Genomic DNA, 20341 nt, shown 5'->3' with positions numbered 1-20341 from the left:
TGTACAGTACAACCTGATGATGTTAGCGCTGCTAGCCTTTGAGGTGACAATATACAGACACCAGGAACTGTACCGTCTCCGTGGCAACATACCTCCCCCCGTCACCAGAACGCTGTTCTGTGACATCACCCGGCAACACCTTGACGAAGGGTTTCTAAGCTGTGCCAAATACTTTGCCAACTACTTTTTTTACAAGTTTGGTCTGGAGGTGAGCACACACACACACACACACACACAAACACACACACACACACACACACACACACACATCCTGCCACGGAGGATTATGTCACTCCTTTGCCGCTTCATCGGCAACCTGATGAGCGGCGCCGCTCTTACATTTCCGTTTGAAGTGCCCAAGGCGCCGCTCTGTCCCCAAGTAACGCTGGTCGGCAAAAGCAGGACACTCAGCGAGCACTGGGAAGAGAAGCACTCCAGCTCGACTTATCCCATTAAGACCTGAGACGACATTCTACAAAATGTCTCATAAATACTGACATTTTCGGAAAAACGTATCAGTGGTGCTCAAACCTTTTCACGTCAAGGGCCCCCGGAATTATCTGTATTCTGACCACCATCTGAAAATATGTTGTTCCAGGGACCCCCCCAGAAACACAGATTTGAGTTAAGAATGTTCACTGTGAAAGAACAATATATTCAAAGATTTGCACCACATTTTCATGTTTTTTCAAAAATAGCTATCTATTTAGCTATCTAATAGCTATCTATTTAGCTCGTAAATAGCTTGAGCTTGTATATCGGCTATTTTTCAATAGCTATTAGTAGAAAATAATGGTTAATGTGGTTAAACGCTAAAGTGACACAGACGCGTTATGGATAAAATAATAGTTAATGTGGTTAAACGCTAAAGTGACACAGACGCGTTATGGATAAAATATTAGTTAATGTGGTTAAACGCTAAAGTGACACAGACGCGTTATGGATAAAATATTAGTTAATGTGGTTAAACGCTAAAGTGACACAGACGCGTTATGGATAAAATATTAGTTAATGTGGTTAAACGCTAAAGTGACACAGACGCGTTATGGATAAAATATTAGTTAATGTGGTTAAACGCTAAAGTGACACAGACGCGTTATGGATAAAATATTAGTTAATGTGGTTAAACGCTAAAGTGACACAGACGCGTTATGGATAAAATATTAGTTAATGTGGTTAAACGCTAAAGTGACACAGACGCGTTATGGATAAAATATTAGTTAATGTGGTTAAACACTAAAGTGACACAAACGCGTTATGGATAAAATATTAGTTAATGTGGTTAAACACTAAAGTGACACAGACGCGTTATGGATAAAATATTAGTTAATGTGGTTAAACACTAAAGTGACACAGACGCGTTATGGATAAAATATTAGTTAATGTGGTTAAACGCTAAAGTGACACAGACGCGTTGTGGATTCCAGTGTTTTTTCGTGTGTACTGATGGTGTGATTCCGTTCTTAGACTTGCTTCCTCCTAGCGGTCAATGTGATTGGTCAACGGATGGATCTGTTTGCCGTTGGCCACGCCTTTGCCCTCATCGCCGTCCTATCACGACGCTACAGGAAGCGCATTGCCCTCATATGGCCCAAATACTGCTACTTCCTGTCAGGGGTGCTGTGTTTCCAGTACGTGCTCTGTGTGGGACTGCCTCCCGCCAGCTGTGCAGGTACACACACACACACACACACACACACACACACACACACACACACACATAGTCCTCTGGTTCTTGTATTCTGGCACCGCGGAGCGATAACTGTTGCTATAGTTGATCAATTCCCTCTGAAAGTGATCACACCGTCTACTGGCACCCATGGTCCCATCTATATATTTTACAATGTATCAATGTGTCCAGTAGAGGGCAGTGTGACTGCTGAGAGGCATTAGAGCATTATAGTACCGGTAAGTCAATTAGGCTGCAACCGTAAAATGCTATGCAGACGATCACTGTTCTATTGAAACACTTCACCAAGATATAATTCAACTGTACTGAATATACGTTTAGTGTGTGTGTGTATGTGTGTGTGTGTGTGTGTGTGTGTGTGTGTGTGTGTGTGTGTGTGTGTGTGTGTGTGTGTGTGTGTGTGTGTGTGTGTGTGTGTGTGTGTGTGCGTGTGCGTTTGTAGAGTATCCATGGAGACGTTCAGGGTGGGATTCTAACGTGATTAAATGGTTGTTCCTCCCGGATCACCTGACGCCTCCAAATGCTCTGTTCCTGCTCTGTAAGAAATATAATAATTAAAATAATAACAATAACAACAATAATAATAGTAATGTATAGCTATATTTAACGTATATTTCATTGTATTTCAGATGACTTTGTGCTGCTGCTAGCGGCCTCCTTACAACTCCAGGTGTTCGAGGAGGAACAGGAGTTGTCGGTTCGACTCCTGGGCGGAGACAACAATGAGTTGCACAGGGAGGATGACGGACAGGCCTCTGAGCCAATCAGCGAGCTCCATTTAGACCACGCCCCTGACTTCATACGCTGCAGGTCTGTCTGTCTGTCTGTCTGTCTGTCTGTCTACCTTTGATTAATGTCTTTCCATGTTGATCCAAGAAATACGCCACAGTAAGGTGTGTGTGTGTGTGTGTGTGTGTGTGTGTGCGTGTGCGTGTGCGTGTGCGTGTGCGTGTGCGTGTGTGTTACAGGACCTATCTGGACATGATGAAAGTGTTTGTGTTCAGTTACCTCTTCTGGTTCGTACTCACCATCATCTTCATCACTGGAACCACCAGGTGCACACACACGCACACACACACACACACACACACACACAGTCCTCTGGACCTTGTATTCTGGCACCACTGAGCGATAACTGTTGATATAGTGGATGAATTCCCTCTGAAAGTGATCACACCACCAATGGTCCCATTTTATATTTTACAATGTATCAATGAGTCCAGTAGAGGGCAGTGTGACTCTGCTGAGAGGTGAACATTTGGACAAATGGCTATGGCCGTCTTTAGCCCAAGGATTGTTTTTCATGCAAAAAACAAATGCTTGCAATGGATTCAGAATCATGAAAACGTCACATCTTAAATCTACTTAAATCAGTTTAGGGATTTTTGCGTTATATAGGTTGTTCCACTACTGGGATTTCTTAGGACTTTTGATATAACCGGTAATATATTTATGAAACAAAAAAAGTTGAATGAGTTTCTGTTTTGTTTTGTTTGAGGTTAAACCCTAAATTGTCTGTAATAAATCATCATCGTCGTTGTCGCCGTCTTTTAGGATCAGCGTGTTCTGCTTGGGCTATCTGGTTGCCTGTTTCTACTTCCTGCTGGTGGGCGGAGACTTGCTGCTCAAGCCAATCAGATCCATCTTGTTGTACTGGGACTGTCTGATTGGCTACAATGTCTTCGTCATCACCATGAAGAATATACTGTCGGTGAGACACGTGCGCGCACCGGTGCTGAACAGTAGCTATAGTTAATCATTGTAAATAGTTCATTTTGAATCGATTCCTCTAAATACTGTCTGTCTGTCTGTCTGTCTGTCTGTCTGTCTGTCTGTCTGTCTGTAGATCCTAGCTTGTGGCTTCATAAAGTCTCTAGTTGTGAATCGCTGTTGGTTGATTCAACTCTTCAGTCTCGCGTGTACAATCAGAGGATATGATAAGCGTATGTACCTACCGCCTGCCTGCCTGCCTGCCTGCCTGCCTACCTACCTACCTACCTACCTACCTACCTACCTACCTACCTACCTAGCTACCTACCTAGCTATCTATCTACTACAATTGCCTGCTGTACTTTCCTGCATGCATGCATGCCTACCTACCTACCTATCTACATACCTACCACCTACCTAATTGCCTACCTATTTTAAAACTTCAACTTTTTTTACTTGGTCAAAAGTTGTGTAGGCTATATTTTTCATTCTACAGTAGCTATGTGCTGTCCTGAATGTTGTGAACCTGTGTAATATTCTGCCTCTTGGCCAGTGCATGTAAAAGAGATTACAGATTAAATAGAAGTTATACTACCTATCTAACTACCCATCTGCTTACTTACCTGCCTGTCCGCCTAACTACTGTACATACATACCTACTTCCATGGTTGTGTGTGTATGTGTGTGTGTGTTTCCTAGCCAGCCCGGCGAGCAGTAAGCAGTGTGAGTTGCCTAGCGACCAGGCGGGGGTGATATGGGACAGTATTTGTTTCGCCTGTTTGCTGCTGCAGCGTCGCGTCTTCAAGAGTCACTACTTCATTCACGTTGTGATGGACAACAAGAACTCACAGATACTGGCCTCTAGGTACCGTGCCGCAACACGCAGACACGCACGCACGCACGCATGCACGCACACACGCACATACACACACACACACACACACACACACACACACACACACACACACACACAACGTTTTATTGCTATTTTTTTGTGATAATTTGTTCAGATAATTGATTCTTCTGGCATGTGTGTGTGTGTGTGTGTGTGTGTGTGTGTCTAGGGGTGCGGAACTGTTTGAAGCATCAACAGTGAAATCGGTCAGAGCCCGACTGGAAGTAGAGAAACACTCTATGGACCTCCTCAAGAGACAGTAAGACACACACACACACACACACACACACACACACACACATACGCACACACACGCCCTCCCAAACGGCCTCTCTACCAACCGGAACCACTGTCACCCGGCGCATACAATTGCAAATGCCTTCATGTGGAATAAAGACTAGCGGTTTGCTCTGGCAGTCAGCCAAACAGATAAAATGAAAACGATGTTTTGAACTGTTTTTTTGTTTTTCAGGATGGAGAGAATTAAGTCTCGTCAAAAAAAGTTCAGAAGAGGAAAAGAAAGATTGATGACGTCACATACGGATGGTAAGATATGATACACAAACATACTGAATTGTGAATACTGAATAGCACTCTACACCAGTGGGGTCCGGGGACCCCCAGGGGTCCTTCAGGTGGTTCCAGGGGGTCTCCAGCAAAAGTAGTTAATTATAGCATCGCAATCATTTTAACCACTTCATCCATTTATATGTTGGCAATTCAAAAATATTTTTTTAACATTTATGTTAAAGGTATATTCAGTGATTTCACTTAATTCAAATATCACTTATTTTTTTGTTTTGTTGTGATAATCCTCTCTACCATATAAGGAGTTCCTCCCTGTCCCCAGTTAACCCCTGGCGGTCAAAAAACCTTAGGTTTCGTTTTTGGATGAAAGGCTTAGGTCCCAGCCAAAAACGAAACCTAAGGTTTTTTGAGTGAAATCACTGAATATACCTTTAAAGTACTTGAAAGTTTTGGAAGATATTGAATAATTTACTTACTGTATTTATTATTATTGTTTTACACACAAATCTTCTCAACTCAAAATGTATTTATATAGCACATGTTACAATCAATAGTTGACCAAAGTGCTGTACAGGATAAAAACAGGAAGGAAAAACAAGAAAGGCAAAAGAAAGACAGATCTCTCTTTATGTCATTGTGGTACGTTGATTTCTCTGATGTTTAGTCCTGGCGTTGTGCTGTTATCGAGTTGTTCAACATGACAATATATTTATCTATATTAACAAAGGTGTGTGTGTGTGTGTGTGTGTGTGTGTGTGTGTGTGTGTGTGTGTGTGTGTGTGTGTGTGTGTGTGTGTGTGTGTGTGTGTGCGTGCGTGCGTGCATGCGTGTGTGTGTGTGTGTGTGTGTGTGTGTGTGTGTGTGTGTGTGTGTGTGTGCTTGCGTGCGTGTGTGCGTAGGTCAAGAGCACAGGAAGGGGCGAGGCCAGAAGGAGTATTGGAGACCCTGGGTTGACCACGCTTCCAGTAGGTCACATGATCTCTGTCTGTCTGTCTGTCTGTCTGTCTGTCTGTCTGTCTGCTTTCCTGCCTGTCTGATACATTACAACATATGATGTACGTGTACGTGTGTGTGTGTGTGTGTGTGTGTGTGTGTGTGTGTGTGTGTATGTCTGTCTGTCTGTCTGTCTGTGTGTGTGCGTGCATGCGTGCTCATCAGTGGTACGCAGTGGGAACTACTTCATGTTCGAGACGGACAGCGACGAAGAAGAGAACGAGGAAGAGGAGGAAGTGAAGCGGGCGGAGCCTCCAGAGAAGTCGGCCTTCCAGGTGAGCTCACCGACTCACCGCCACGACACTAGCCTGTTTCCATGGCAACTGGATCCAAACAACAAGAAAATAATTGATGAAATTGAATGAAAATTGATCATCATCATCATCATCATTTCATTTTATTTTTTTATATTTTTTTCTGAATGGGAACTGGCTAGGGGTGTAACGATATAGTAACTGCATCGAAAAAATTATTTTAATTGATTGCCTGTCTGTTTGTCTGTCTGTCCATCTGTCTGTGTGTCTGACTGTCTGTCCATCTGTCTGTGTGTCTGTCTGTCCATCTGTCTGTGTGTCTGTCTGTCCATCTGTCTGTGTGTCTGTCTGTCCATCTGTCTGTGTGTCTGTCTGTCCATCTGTGTGTCTGTCTATCAGTTTGTGTATCATGCTTGGATAACAGACTCCAAAACGGCTCTGAGAGCTCGGAACCTGAGACGCAAGACAAGGAGAAAGGAGACGAGGAAAGAGGGCGCGAGCAGCAAAGGAGACATGCGAGGAGGTAAGGAGACTGCCACCGTCGCAAGATTGCTTGCTCAGGGTTAGGACAATGTCGGGTCTCTGCTCTACATGTTATGTCTTGAGACAACTTGTGAATTGAATTGAATTGAATTGAATTGGATTGGATTGGATTGAATTGGATTGGATTGGATTGAATTGAATTGAATTGGATTGGATTGGATTGGATTGGATTGGATTGGATTGGATTGGATTGGATTGAATTGGATTGGATTGGATTGGATTGGATTGGATTGAATTGAATTGGATTGGATTGGATTGGATTGGATTGGATTAACCACTGTTACTGAACAAACAACATAGCAACGATTACTATCTGAATTTAGAGCACACACACACACACACACACACACACACACACACACACACACCTAAACAAAACCCATATATCACTTACATTACCTTTGACAGTGTACTGACGACGTAAACCGATATTTTGCAGTGTGTATAATGGCTCTATTTGTCTCCTAGACACTGGAGTCATTGAAGAGGAGCAGGAGGAGAGGGAGGAGGTGGAGGAGGAGGAAGAGGAGAGACGGGAGGAGGATGAGAGAGACGATGGTCCAGGTGATTGTGTTCACCACAGCCTTGGTTTCGTCCACTAATGCTATGACGGAAAATGTTCATCGACTACACCTTTTTTCACTGAGGAAAACTCAATTAAAACTAAATCGAAACTATAAGCTATGATGATAAAAAAATATATTCTGAGAATTCCGTCGACAAATAAAAACTAGACTGAAATTGTAGGGAAATTGTAGTGGAGAAGAGATCCAGTAGAACTAAACTTTCTGTTTGGTTGCGTGCAGGTGTTATTGTGCTTTGAAAATAGCAGATCTACAAGCTTACAACTGTTTGTTTTGGAGAGGTTTTAAGTTCCTTCAGAATATTTATCCCTGTTGCCTTCCAATTGGTCAGTACACACACATGCACACTAGGGCTTTAAGCAACTAGTCGACTACTCAACGACTAGTACATCCACTAGTCAACCTTGTTGGTACTAGTTGATTATTATAATTTTTTTAGGCCTCAAGATCAGCTATATTATAGTTATAGTCACCAATGTACAGTTTTTAAACTATTATAAACAAAACTAAACTAGTCAACTAGTAAAAATCACTAGAAGTGAAAGCCCTAATGCATGCACACAACCACAGTTTTCCTTTCTTTTTTCTCATCCTTTTCTTTAATTGTGTGTGTGTGTGTGTGCGTGCATGTGTGCATGTGTCTGTGTGCGCGTGCGTGTGTGTAGACACAGTGCTGAGTCGCGTCTCCAGCGTGTTTAGGTTCTGGGTGGTGTTGTCGTCGGCCGTTCTGGAGTCTGTGACGTCCTGGGTGAACTCTCTGTGTCTGGAGCACACGCACATCTCTACCGTGCTGCGGATCGAACGCACAATGTTGACACAACAGTACAGACAGGTACGCAACATCTACACAAACACGCTCACACACACGCACGCATGCACGCACGCACGCACGCACACACGCACCGTCGGTCACGCACGGTCTTCAAGCCTCCTCCGAGCGGTGCACTTGAGTAGTAATTCTGGCCCTGTGCAAGGTAATTACCACTTGTGGCACCCGCCCACCAGGCTGCAGTCAAAGTGTTAATAGAACAATACAGACGGGTACTAAATCAATAAGCTACAGTACAAGAGGCTGTGGTTTACTGTGCATTTTATCGTAGGGCGTAGGAATCATAGGAATCATAGGAATCCCGCTCTACGACGAACTCCACTTACCTTTCCAGTTGAAAAAACTAATCATAAATGCTAATGCATCCATGGAGTGGAACAGTGAATATTGTAAACAACTTTTTATAATCTATACCATTGTTGTTAATATATTGCTCATTTTTACCAGGGCAACATACCATCAAGAGAGAGTATCCATGGTTACTACCGACTTCATATGTTGAAGTCATCGAGGGAGGCAGGCTTGGACTACACTACTCTTGAGGCAGAGGGGCAGATGGACTACACTACCCATGAGGCTGAGGGGAAGATGGACTACACTACCCATGAGTCAGAGTGGCAGATGGACTACACTACCCATGAGGAAGAGGGCCAAACAGACTACACTACCCATGAGGAAGACTGCCAAACAGACTACACTACCCATGAAGCAGAGGGGCGGAGGGACTACCCTACCTATGAGGCGGAGGGACAAATTGACTACACTACCCATGAGGCAGATGGACAGATGGACTACACTTCCCAAGAGACAGATGGACATATGTCCTATACTACCCATGAGGCAGATGGACAGATGGACTGCTTTGCCCATGAAGACGAGGGCCAAACTGACTACACTACCCATGAAGTCGAGGGGCAGAGGGACTACACTACCCACGAGGCAGAGGGGCGGACTGACTACACTACCCACGAGGCAGAGGGGCGGACTGACTACACTACCCACGAGGCAGAGGGGCGGACTGACTACACTACCCACGAGGCAGAGGGGCGGACTGACTACACTACCCACGAGGCAGAGGGGCGGACTGACTACACTACCCACGAGGCAGAGGGGCGGACTGACTACACTACCCACGAGGCAGAGGGACGGATACATTACGCTACCGAGGGACATACCACGTTTGTAAAGGAGAGAGACAATATCACAGAGACAGGTTCACGACAGACCTGTGAAACTACAGGGACTGACATTAGAACTGCATCGACTGATCCTGGGTCAGCAGTAGATGTTCAATCTCAGACAATAGATATTCAGTCAGAGACAATAGAAGCTCAATCAGAGACAATAGACGTTCAATCACAGACAATAGATCTTCAATCTGAGACAATAGAAGTTCCAGACGTCCAATTGGATGTCCTTTCAGACACAGCAGATGTCTCAGGTGAAGACACGTCCCATGCGGATTTCCCAGAATCCCCAGTGTCTAAGACCAGTCAGAGGCCACGCCGCAGACTCTTCAGGATGGACGGAGTGGATTTGTCCTCCTCAACAGAGGGACAACCGAGTAGACCAGAGAGGTGCGACCGTCCGTCAGTTTAGGAGAAATCATGGTTCAGTGGGACTTTAATAAACATAAGAAAACTGTCCATAGGGACTTTAATAAACATAAGAAAACTGTCCATAGGGACTTTAATAAACATAAGAAAACTGTCCATAGGGACTTTAATAAACATAAGAAAACTGTACATAGGGACTTTAATAAACATAAGAAAACTGTCCATAGGGACTTTAATAAACATAAGAAAACTGTCCATAGGGACTTTAATAAACATAGGAAAACTGTCCATAGGGACTTTAATAAACATAGGAAAACTGTCCATAGGGACTTTAATACACATAGGAAAACTGTCCATAGGGACTTTAATAAACATAAGAAAACTGTACATAGGGACTTTAATAAACATAGGAAAACTGTCCATAGGGACTTTAATAAACATAAGAAAACTGTCCATAGGGACTTTAATAAACATAAGAAAACTGTCCATAGGGACTTTAATAAACATAAGAAAACTGTACATAGGGACTTTAATAAACATAAGAAAACTGTCCATAGGGACTTTAATAAACATAAGAAAACTGTCCATAGGGACTTTAATAAACATAGGAAAACTGTCCATAGGGACTTTAATAAACATAGGAAAACTGTCCATAGGGACTTTAATACACATAGGAAAACTGTCCATAGGGACTTTAATAAACATAGGAAAACTGTCCATAGGGACTTTAATAAACATAGGAAAACTGTCCATAGGGACTTTAATAAACATAGGAAAACTGTCCATAGGGACTTTAATACACATAGGAAAACTGTCCATAGGGACTTTAATAAACATAAGAAAACTGTACATAGGGACTTTAATAAACATAGGAAAACTGTCCATAGGGACTTTAATAAACATAAGAAAACTGTCCATAGGGACTTTAATACACATAGGAAAACTGTCCATAGGGACTTTAATAAACATAGGAAAACTGTCCATAGGGACTTTAATAAACATAGGAAAACTGTATATAGGGACTTTAATAAACATAGGAAAACTGTCCATAGGGACTTTAATAAACATAGGAAAACTGTACATAGGGACTTTAATAAACATAAGAAAACTGTACATAGGGACTTTAATAAACATAAGAAAACTGTCCATAGGGACTTTAATAAACATAAGAAAACTGTACATAGGGACTTTAATAAACATAAGAAAACTGTCCATAGGGACTTTAATAAACATAAGAAAACTGTCCATAGGGACTTTAATAAACATAGGAAAACTGTCCATAGGGACTTTAATAAACATAGGAAAACTGTCCATAGGGACTTTAATAAACATAGGAAAACTGTACATAGGGACTTTAATAAACATAAGAAAACTGTCCATAGGGACTTTAATAAACATAGGAAAACTGTCCATAGGGACTTTAATAAACATAGGAAAACTGTCCATAGGGACTTTAATACACATAGGAAAACTGTCCATAGGGACTTTAATAAACATAAGAAAACTGTACATAGGGACTTTAATAAACATAGGAAAACTGTCCATAGGGACTTTAATAAACATAAGAAAACTGTCCATAGGGACTTTAATAAACATAGGAAAACTGTCCATAGGGACTTTAATAAACATAAGAAAACTGTCCATAGGGACTTTAATAAACATAGGAAAACTGTCCATAGGGACTTTAATAAACATAAGAAAACTGTCCATAGGGACTTTAATAAACATAAGAAAACTGTCCATAGGGACTTTAATACACATAGGAAAACTGTCCATAGGGACTTTAATAAACATAGGAAAACTGTCCATAGGGACTTTAATAAACATAGGAAAACTGTATATAGGGACTTTAATAAACATAGGAAAACTGTATATAGGGACTTTAATAAACATAAGAAAACTGTCCATAGGGACTTTAATAAACATAAGAAAACTGTCCATAGGGACTTTAATACACATAGGAAAACTGTCCATAGGGACTTTAATAAACATAGGAAAACTGTCCATAGGGACTTTAATAAACATAGGAAAACTGTATATAGGGACTTTAATAAACATAGGAAAACTGTCCATAGGGACTTTAATAAACATAGGAAAACTGTACATAGGGACTTTAATAAACATAAGAAAACTGTACATAGGGACTTTAATAAACATAAGAAAACTGTCCATAGGGACTTTAATAAACATAAGAAAACTGTACATAGGGACTTTAATAAACATAAGAAAACTGTCCATAGGGACTTTAATAAACATAAGAAAACTGTCCATAGGGACTTTAATAAACATAGGAAAACTGTCCATAGGGACTTTAATAAACATAGGAAAACTGTCCATAGGGACTTTAATAAACATAGGAAAACTGTACATAGGGACTTTAATAAACATAGGAAAACTGTCCATAGGGACTTTAATAAACATAGGAAAACTGTCCATAGGGACTTTAATAAACATAAGAAAACTGTCCATAGGGACTTTAATAAACATAGGAAAACTGTCCATAGGGACTTTAATAAACATAGGAAAACTGTACATAGGGACTTTAATAAACATAGGAAAACTGTACATAGGGACTTTAATAAACATAAGAAAACTGTCCATAGGGACTTTAATAAACATAAGAAAACTGTACATAGGGACTTTAATAAACATAAGAAAACTGTCCATAGGGACTTTAATAAACGTAAGAAAACTGTCCATAGGGACTTTAATAAACATACAGGAAAACTGTCCATAGGGACTTTAATAAACATAGGAAAACTGTCCATAGGGACTTTAATAAACATAGGAAAACTGTACATAGGGACTTTAATAAACATAGGAAAACTGTCCATAGGGACTTTAATAAACATAGGAAAACTGTCCATAGGGACTTTAATAAACATAAGAAAACTGTCCATAGGGACTTTAATAAACATAGGAAAACTGTCCATAGGGACTTTAATAAACATAGGAAAACTGTCCATAGGGACTTTAATAAACGGGGAAAGGGTTCACCTGACTTTAATACAAATTGGTCGGGGGACTTCAATGAACAGGAAAAACAGGAAGGGTGTGGCTTGCCATACATAACAGATCTACAATCACAATGCATCATGATAGCAATAATTAGACCCCGCTGGGGAAAGGGCTTAAATGGACACTTCACCCTTTTTGGAAGGATGTTAATGACGTCTAGAAGATTTAGAACACGTTCCTGGGGTCTTTATGTGTGTAATATGTGGTTTTAGATATTTTAGATTTCCTCAGTGTCCATGGTGTCATGGACACTGGGCTCACTTCCTTCCTGGACTACAATTCCCATAATGCTTTGGTTCACTGCTCCTCCTTGTGGATAGGGGGAGGGCTGTCTTACTGAGACAACAGGAAGTATGTGAGCTCAGTGTCCATGACATCAGAGACACTGCTAAAATCTAATGTAAAACCACATATTACACACATAAAGACCCCAGGAAAGTGTTAAACGTCATTAACGTATTTTTCCCCCCAAAAAGTGTCCAATTAAGCCGTCCATTTTTGTGCGTTTTTGTCCAATTTCTGTTTGTCCGTCTCTCTGCAGTCAGTGCACGGCTACGTTCTCCCGCCAGGGGACTTCGGACAGCACCAGGGAGGAGTTGAACCAGCAACCTCTTCCTGCTCCCACCTCCTCCTCCCACCCTGGCCCTGAATCATCGCATCACTCACGCACACATTACTCAGACACGCATCACTCACACACGCATCACTCACACACGCAGCAGCAGGACGCAGCGGCGGACGGCGGCATGTGGAGCCCGTCGTGCGTGACCCCCTCCTCTCTCCTGTCGTCCCCCCTCCTCCTCCCCCCGTCCTACAGCCTGGCTCTGGGGCTAGATCTGCAAGACCACGGCGGGGACGCCGCCGCCATCGACTTCCTGTCTGAGCCCGCCGCCTCCACTTGCTGCTCGCCCCGGCCCACCCAGGAGCTAACCGCCAGCGAACTACTGAAGAGCAGGTGCAAACACGCACAGTGCACACACACACACACACACACACACACACACACACACACAGTCACACACACACACACACACACACACACACACACACACACACACACACACTTTACAATTTACACTCTCAATCCAGAGCGGCTATCAGTAAGCAAGAACATAAGGTCATCAACATCAAATGTGTAGAAATAGTCAGATCAAGATAAACCAAGAACCTAAATTCAACCTATCATCAATCTAGAAGTAGAATGTCTGTACATTGTGTCATCATCATCATCATCGTACTTGGACTTGACTGTGATGTCATCTGTGATGTCATCAAACAGGATGTACTATGACGTGGAACTGGAGGAGTCAGATGGTTTCTATGGCAACCAGCCACAGCTGCTACAACTCTGCTATGCCCTCCACAACGTACTTGTTGCTAGGTATGTAATGCTCACTTGCTCCCCGGTTGACAAGGTCATTATTTGACGTAGTTTTTGTTGATCAGTAATTCTCTTCTCTTCTCTTCTCTTCTCTTCTCTTCTCTTCTCTTCTCTTCTCTTCTCTTCTCTTCTCTTCTCTTCTCTTCTCTTCTCTCCTCTCCTCTCCTCTCCTCTCCTCTCCTCTCCTCTCCTCTCCTCTCCTCTCCTCTCCTCTCCTCTCCTCTCCTCTCCTCTCCTCTCCCCTCTCCTCTCCTCTCCTCTCCTCTCCTCTCCTCTCCTGTCCTCCCCTGTCCTCCCCTGTCCTCCCCTGTCCTCCCCTCTCCAGATCAGAGTCATTGTGTTATCTGGTGATCATATTGAACCACATGGTGTCATCCAGTTGCATCACGATGGTGCTGCCGGTGTGTGTGTTCCTGTGGGCAATGTTGTCTGTCCCACGGCCCACCAAGACCTTCTGGATGACTGCTATAATTTATACCGAGGTACCACACGTGCACGGCACGCACGCACACACACAAGTACACATACCACACAAGAACACAGTACATGTTCTGGTGTAATGCATTGCGACCGTGTACTGTAGATCTGCTATTGTCACAAGATGTAATAATAAACCAGTGGTTTTCAACCCTTTTCATATCAATTTCTCAGACCCGAGACTTAAACTATTTTGTTGATGAGATTTTGTACACAATTCCATGCTGTATTGAGAGACAACAGGCAAATGTTGATCAAAAATAACAATTATTCTACAGGCTCTAATTGTGTAGACTGTGTAGAGGTCCTCACTAATGTTCACTAACGTCTGTCTGTCCAGGCTTCCATAGTGGTGAAGTATTTCACTAATGTTCACTAACGTCCGTCTGTCCAGGCTTCCATAGTGGTGAAGTATTTCACTAATGTTCACTAACGTCTGTCTGTCCAGGCTTCCATAGTGGTGAAGTATTTCTTCCAGTTCGGGTTCTTCCCGTTCAACCAGAACGTGGAGGTGGACCGCTCCAAGCCCTTCCACCCGCCCAACATCCTGGGAGTGGAGAAGAAAGACGGATATGTCTACTACGACCTCATCCAACTGCTGGCCCTGTTCTACCATAGAGCTATACTGAAGGTACAGACGCACACACACACACACGCATGCATGCACGCATGCACGCATGCATGCACGCACGCACGCACGCACGCACGCACGCACGCACGCACGCACGCACGCACGCACGCACGCACGCATGCCCTGTGATCTGTTATTTGCGGTGCAACATGCATCTTTAATTAATTCAGCCTAAATGTAAAAAGGTTTTCTCAAATTCTGCTATAATACTTGGGGGGCCGACATATGGCCCTCGCAAATACGCACGCCAGAGACATTTTTGACCAGTGAGACTGAGGCTGCGGTTTTTGTTACAGAGCCATGGGCTATGGGACAGGAATGTTGCCATGGAGCCCGACACCCCTCCTCACCATGGTGGGAACCCCTCCTCTGCCCAGCATCAGGACGCCACTACCCATAAAACCTTACAGCAACATCCCAGCAGGCGTGGACGCCTCGGCTCCGCCACCCTGCGTTCACCAGCTGGTAAAAGCCTATCTGACATTCATAAACAAATCAGAAGCTGTGAGCGCTGGGGGCGTGTTCTCTCCCCTGCGTCATCAGTGCCCATACCCTGGGTGGGGTTGGCCTTTCTGTGTGGAGTTTGCATGTTCTCCCCGTGTTCCCTAGGGTAGGTAGGTACCCTCACATGTTCTCCCCGTGTCCCCTAGGGTAGGTAGGTACCCTCACATGTTCTCCCCGTGTCCCCTAGGATAGGTACCCTTACAAAAACATGCAGTAATCCTGGTCTCTAACTCTCTATACTGCCTCCCCCTGGCCAGCCGGGGCAGGGCACATAACGTGTTCCTTCTACGCGCTACGTCCAACCAGGGAAACTCCCTACTCCCTCCTGTCAGGTGAAAAGAAGCGTCTTGGACTCCTCATGCATTGAAAGAAGCATGAGGTCAGTCGTTGCTCTCCCCAGGTTGGCAGAGGGATTGTAGCGCCCAGGATTAGACAATTGACACTGAGTGAAAAAAATGGGGTTACAAAATCGTGGGATAAAAAATATTTAAAAAAAGAACATACCGTGATTGTGACTAATCTAGGCCTATAGGCTGGGTTTTTCCCATACATATCCCGCAAAATATAAACACAGTTCACACCAAGCAGTGCAAGCACGATAACTAAAATGTTAATAAATTGGTCGTTTTAATTCCACCAACGACACTCACAATAATTGGATCGAAATTTGTATGAATGATAGAAACATTAACATATCCAATCAAAACCCATCAGAAGCGCACCAATATACACACACATAGGTCTCCCTCACCCTTGGAATGTTTTGTTATAAATAGAAAACGCTACCTCAGGTAGGCTACAACTATAGCTCACCTCCTTTTTAAGAGATATAATACGTTTTGGGCTTTTTTGCCTTTATTGATAGATATACAGTAACTTGACGGTGTTTTGTGTGTGTGTGTGTGTGTGTGTGTAGGTAGTGTATCTTCTCATAGGAATCTCAGTAAATCAGATCTACTTCTGGAGAAGCTGAGAGAAACCTTAATCAACATCAAAAACTACACTGTCAGCAGGTAACACACACACGCACACACACACACACACACACACACACACACACACACACACACACACACACACACACACACACCGTGAATACATCAACATATGTGACCAGATTTGATTGAGAGCCTGCCATCGCGCAACCTCCAGCTTTTCACCAGTGGAGAAAAACTTTTTATTTTAATCCAAAATGAGTTAATAGCACAGGCAGACTCTTCAGATACTAGAGCATGTCTGAAATAAGTGTCAGAGCTGAAATCGACATGTAAATATGAAATAAACGCTTAAACATGTAGCTCAGTGTAATGTTATAGAGTCCACTTTCAAGCCTGTTTTCTCAACCCACTGTTTCTCTGCAAGACATTACTCCCAAGCCATATCTCCAAAACTGGTGGGTCAAACTGAACAACCAATACGTCCATTTGAAGCTATGATTCCCTGCTTTCATAATTATGACAATTCAAAAACATCCAATGGCAGTCCCTCAGTAAAATTTAGCCACATATGAACACTGTGTCCCTCTGGAACTACACAGTTGTAGATTAACACTACATTTGTAGTTCCATAACTTGCTACAATTGTGTGCCTGCGTGTGTTTCTAGATGTGTGTTGGCCTACATTCCGGTGTCGGCGTTCTTCAGGGGTCTGATTGGTCCACAGGCGCGGGCGGTGACCGACGTCTACGTGGTCATGTTCCTCTCGGACATCGTCAACTTCATCGTCATCGTCTTTGGGTTCTGGGCCTTTGAGGTGAACACTGCATTACTGTCACTGTTAGTCTGCTGTTAGTCTTTGCGTTCTGGGTCTATGAGGTGAACACTGCACTACTGTCACTGTTAGTCTGCTGTTAGTCTTTGGGTTCTGGGCCTTTGAGGTGAACACTGCACTACTGTCACTGTTAGTCTGCTGTTAGTCTTTGGGTTCTGGGTCTATGAGGTGAACACTGCATTACTGTCACTGTTAGTCTGCTGTTAGTCTTCTGGTTCTGGGCCTTTGAGGTGAACACTGCACTACTGTCACTGTTAGTCTGCTGTTAGTCTTCTGGTTCTGGGCCTTTGAGGTGAACACTGCATTACTGTCACTGCTGTTATTGTGTTACTGTGCTCAACGTCAATGTCCCAATTACTTTTTTTAGGGGCATTCGATTTCGAACCATGGAACACCATTTGATGAGATTTAGCCTCTCAGACCCAAAACTTTGAAGATTTTGTTGTCATTGTATAAGATTTTATAATGATCAAAATAACATCTCTTCTAAATTCTCTAATCGTGTAGACTTCTTGTAAATTAACTTACGCAGACCTTTAACAATGAACAATTATTTAACTCTTGAGAGTGTAAGATTTTTGCTCTTATGAGTTAAAGATATAATATGTCCATTTGGTTAACAACTCTCCATCATTAACTGGGGACCACCTGGAACCCACTCAAGGACCACTGGTGGTCCCCGGACCACTGGTTGAAAACTACTGCTCTATTATATAAGTTGTTTCGAGGAAACAATGTGATTGGTTGAAGTAGCTATTTAGCCATGCTTTATACGAGCATGATGGAACACCTAATCAAAACATAATCATCAGCTGTGCTGTTCTGAGTGTTCTCCCACAGTGGAGTCGACTGGGTTGTTTTCTTGGGACATTTTTGGTCGTAGTGGCTACATCTATCATTAAAACATGTATTTTTTTGTTTCTTTGTTTTTTAGAGAGTATCTTAGTTCTTAGAGAGTATCTTAGTGTTATAATGTCACTCCCTGTTCTTGCCACAGAAACACTCAGCGGCCGCTGACATAAGTGCCTCTCTGTCAGAGGACCAGGTTCCTGAAGCCTTCCTGGCCATGGTGCTGATCCACTTTGGTACTGTCTGTCTGTCTGTCTGTCTGTCTGTCTGTCTGTCTGTCTGTCTGTCTGTCTGTCTGTCTGTCTGTCTGTCTGTCTGTCTGTCTGTCTGCTTGCTTGCCTGGTCTGTCTATCTGTCTGTCTGCATGTGATTGACATGTGTATATTTGATTGATTGATTGATTGATTGTTTGACAGCTACTGTGGTGATTGACAGGTATATGTGTGTGATTGACTGACAGGTACCATGGTGATTGACAGGTATAATGTGTGTGATTGACTGACAGGTACCATGGTGATTGACAGGTATATATGTGTGTGATTGACTGACAGGTACCATGGTGATTGACAGGTATATATGTGTGTGATTGACTGACAGGTACCATGGTGATTGACAGGTATATATGTGTGTGATTGACTGACAGGTACCATGGTGATTGACAGGTATATATGTGTGTGATTGACTGACAGGTACCATGGTGATTGACAGGTATATGTGTGTGATTGACTGACAGGTACCATGGTGATTGACAGGTATGTGTGTGTGATTGACTGACAGGTACCATGGTGATTGACAGGTATGTGTGTGTGATTGACTGACAGGTACCATGGTGATTGACAGGTATGTGTGTGTGATTGACTGACAGGTACCATGGTGATTGACAGGTATGTGTGTGTGATTGACTGACAGGTACCATGGTGATTGACAGGTATGTGTGTGTGATTGACTGACAGGTACCATGGTGATTGACAGGTATGTGTGTGTGATTGACTGACAGGTACCATGGTGATTGACAGGTATGTGTGTGTGATTGACTGACAGGTACCATGGTGATTGACAGGTATGTGTGTGTGATTGACTGACAGGTACCATGGTGATTGACAGGTATGTGTGTGTGATTGACTGACAGGTACCATGGTGATTGACAGGTATGTGTGTGTGATTGACTGACAGGTACCATGGTGATTGACAGGTATGTGTGTGTGATTGACTGACAGGTACCATGGTGATTGACAGGGCGTTGTATCTCAGGAAGACGGTGGTCGGGAAGCTGATCTTTCAGATCATCCTGGTGTTTGGGATTCACTTCTGGCTGTTCTTCATTCTGCCTACTGTAACGGAGAGGTAACACACACACACACACACACACACACCAAATCAAACTTTGCCAATTCTTCCGTATAGGTTTAACGAACCCATTCTGGGCGGGAACCCCTTCTACTGGTCTTTTAAGCTTATGCTTTAGCTATTGAAAATAGCAGAGAGTGCCGCGCTACGAGCTTGTAGATCTGCTATTTTTGAAAAATCCTGAAAATGTGTCGCAAATCTTTGAATATATATTCTTTCAGAGCGAACGTTTTTAACTCAAATCTTTGCTTCTCTGGAACAACATATTTTGGACGCGGCCAAATACAGATAATCTTTGGGGATCCTTGACATGAAATATTGAGAACCACTGATACTGATACAGATACTGAAACTCTTTAAAAAAAAAATACGTCAGGCCTAAATGGGTTAAAATGCTCATGTGGCCTAGTCGCTTTTTGGGGGGATTGTTTTCATAGACGCTGCGGTTGCTTTTTCTTTCTCTCGCAAAATCTACCAGCACTGCTCGAGTATCCATGTGATGAGCCTGGAGATTGGCCAGTATTATTGCTACGATCGAACATGTCGACATTTAGAAGCCTTTGTTTGGCTTCAGTTCACCTATTCCGGTTTTCTAAATCCAAGTGTCCCCTTTTACCAAGTCCAATATTTAGAAAATATCGATCGTACTGTAAATAGTCAAGTTTTGATATATAATATGTTCAAAATACAAAGTATTGCTTCATACTCAATAACATGCAGCTTTGCTAGTCATGTTTTTGAATTTAATTTAGCTCTTTACAGATCAGCAGTTACAAGTAAAG

The 20341-nt window shown here is 42.9% G+C and overlaps 1 protein-coding gene across 2 annotated transcripts in view; it reads left to right on the top strand.

Annotated features, from left to right (window-relative positions):
- Window positions 1-20341, top strand: part of LOC310867782 (piezo-type mechanosensitive ion channel component 2-like) — a 65318-nt gene that overhangs the window by 35666 nt on the left and 9311 nt on the right. Inside the window, exons 23-47 of one of the 2 annotated variants that reach the window (XM_083777906.1) lie at window positions 8-208; window positions 1468-1672; window positions 2133-2228; window positions 2320-2500; window positions 2659-2745; window positions 3245-3401; window positions 3537-3633; window positions 4100-4265; window positions 4465-4554; window positions 4768-4841; window positions 5723-5788; window positions 5982-6091; window positions 6470-6593; window positions 7082-7177; window positions 7863-8029; window positions 8474-9603; window positions 13142-13555; window positions 13880-13981; window positions 14307-14463; window positions 14907-15089; window positions 15386-15554; window positions 16510-16606; window positions 17198-17345; window positions 18361-18448; window positions 19430-19556. In XM_083777906.1, coding sequence (XP_083634032.1) covers window positions 8-208; window positions 1468-1672; window positions 2133-2228; window positions 2320-2500; window positions 2659-2745; window positions 3245-3401; window positions 3537-3633; window positions 4100-4265; window positions 4465-4554; window positions 4768-4841; window positions 5723-5788; window positions 5982-6091; window positions 6470-6593; window positions 7082-7177; window positions 7863-8029; window positions 8474-9603; window positions 13142-13555; window positions 13880-13981; window positions 14307-14463; window positions 14907-15089; window positions 15386-15554; window positions 16510-16606; window positions 17198-17345; window positions 18361-18448; window positions 19430-19556 — 4532 coding nt within the window. Of the gene's footprint in view, window positions 1-7; window positions 209-1467; window positions 1673-2132; window positions 2229-2319; window positions 2501-2658; window positions 2746-3244; window positions 3402-3536; window positions 3634-4099; window positions 4266-4464; window positions 4555-4767; window positions 4842-5722; window positions 5789-5981; window positions 6092-6469; window positions 6594-7081; window positions 7178-7862; window positions 8030-8473; window positions 9604-13141; window positions 13556-13879; window positions 13982-14306; window positions 14464-14906; window positions 15090-15385; window positions 15555-16509; window positions 16607-17197; window positions 17346-18360; window positions 18449-19429; window positions 19557-20341 lie in introns of those variants that run through there. The other variant, XM_083777907.1, reaches the window with a different exon arrangement.

The sequence above is a fragment of the Protomyctophum parallelum genome, assembly GCF_964188405.1.
Source record: "Protomyctophum parallelum genome assembly, chromosome: 12".
NCBI lineage: Eukaryota > Metazoa > Chordata > Actinopteri > Myctophiformes > Myctophidae > Protomyctophum > Protomyctophum parallelum.
Note: the sequence above shows the minus strand (reverse complement) of the source record. Positions and strands in the feature narration are given on the sequence as shown.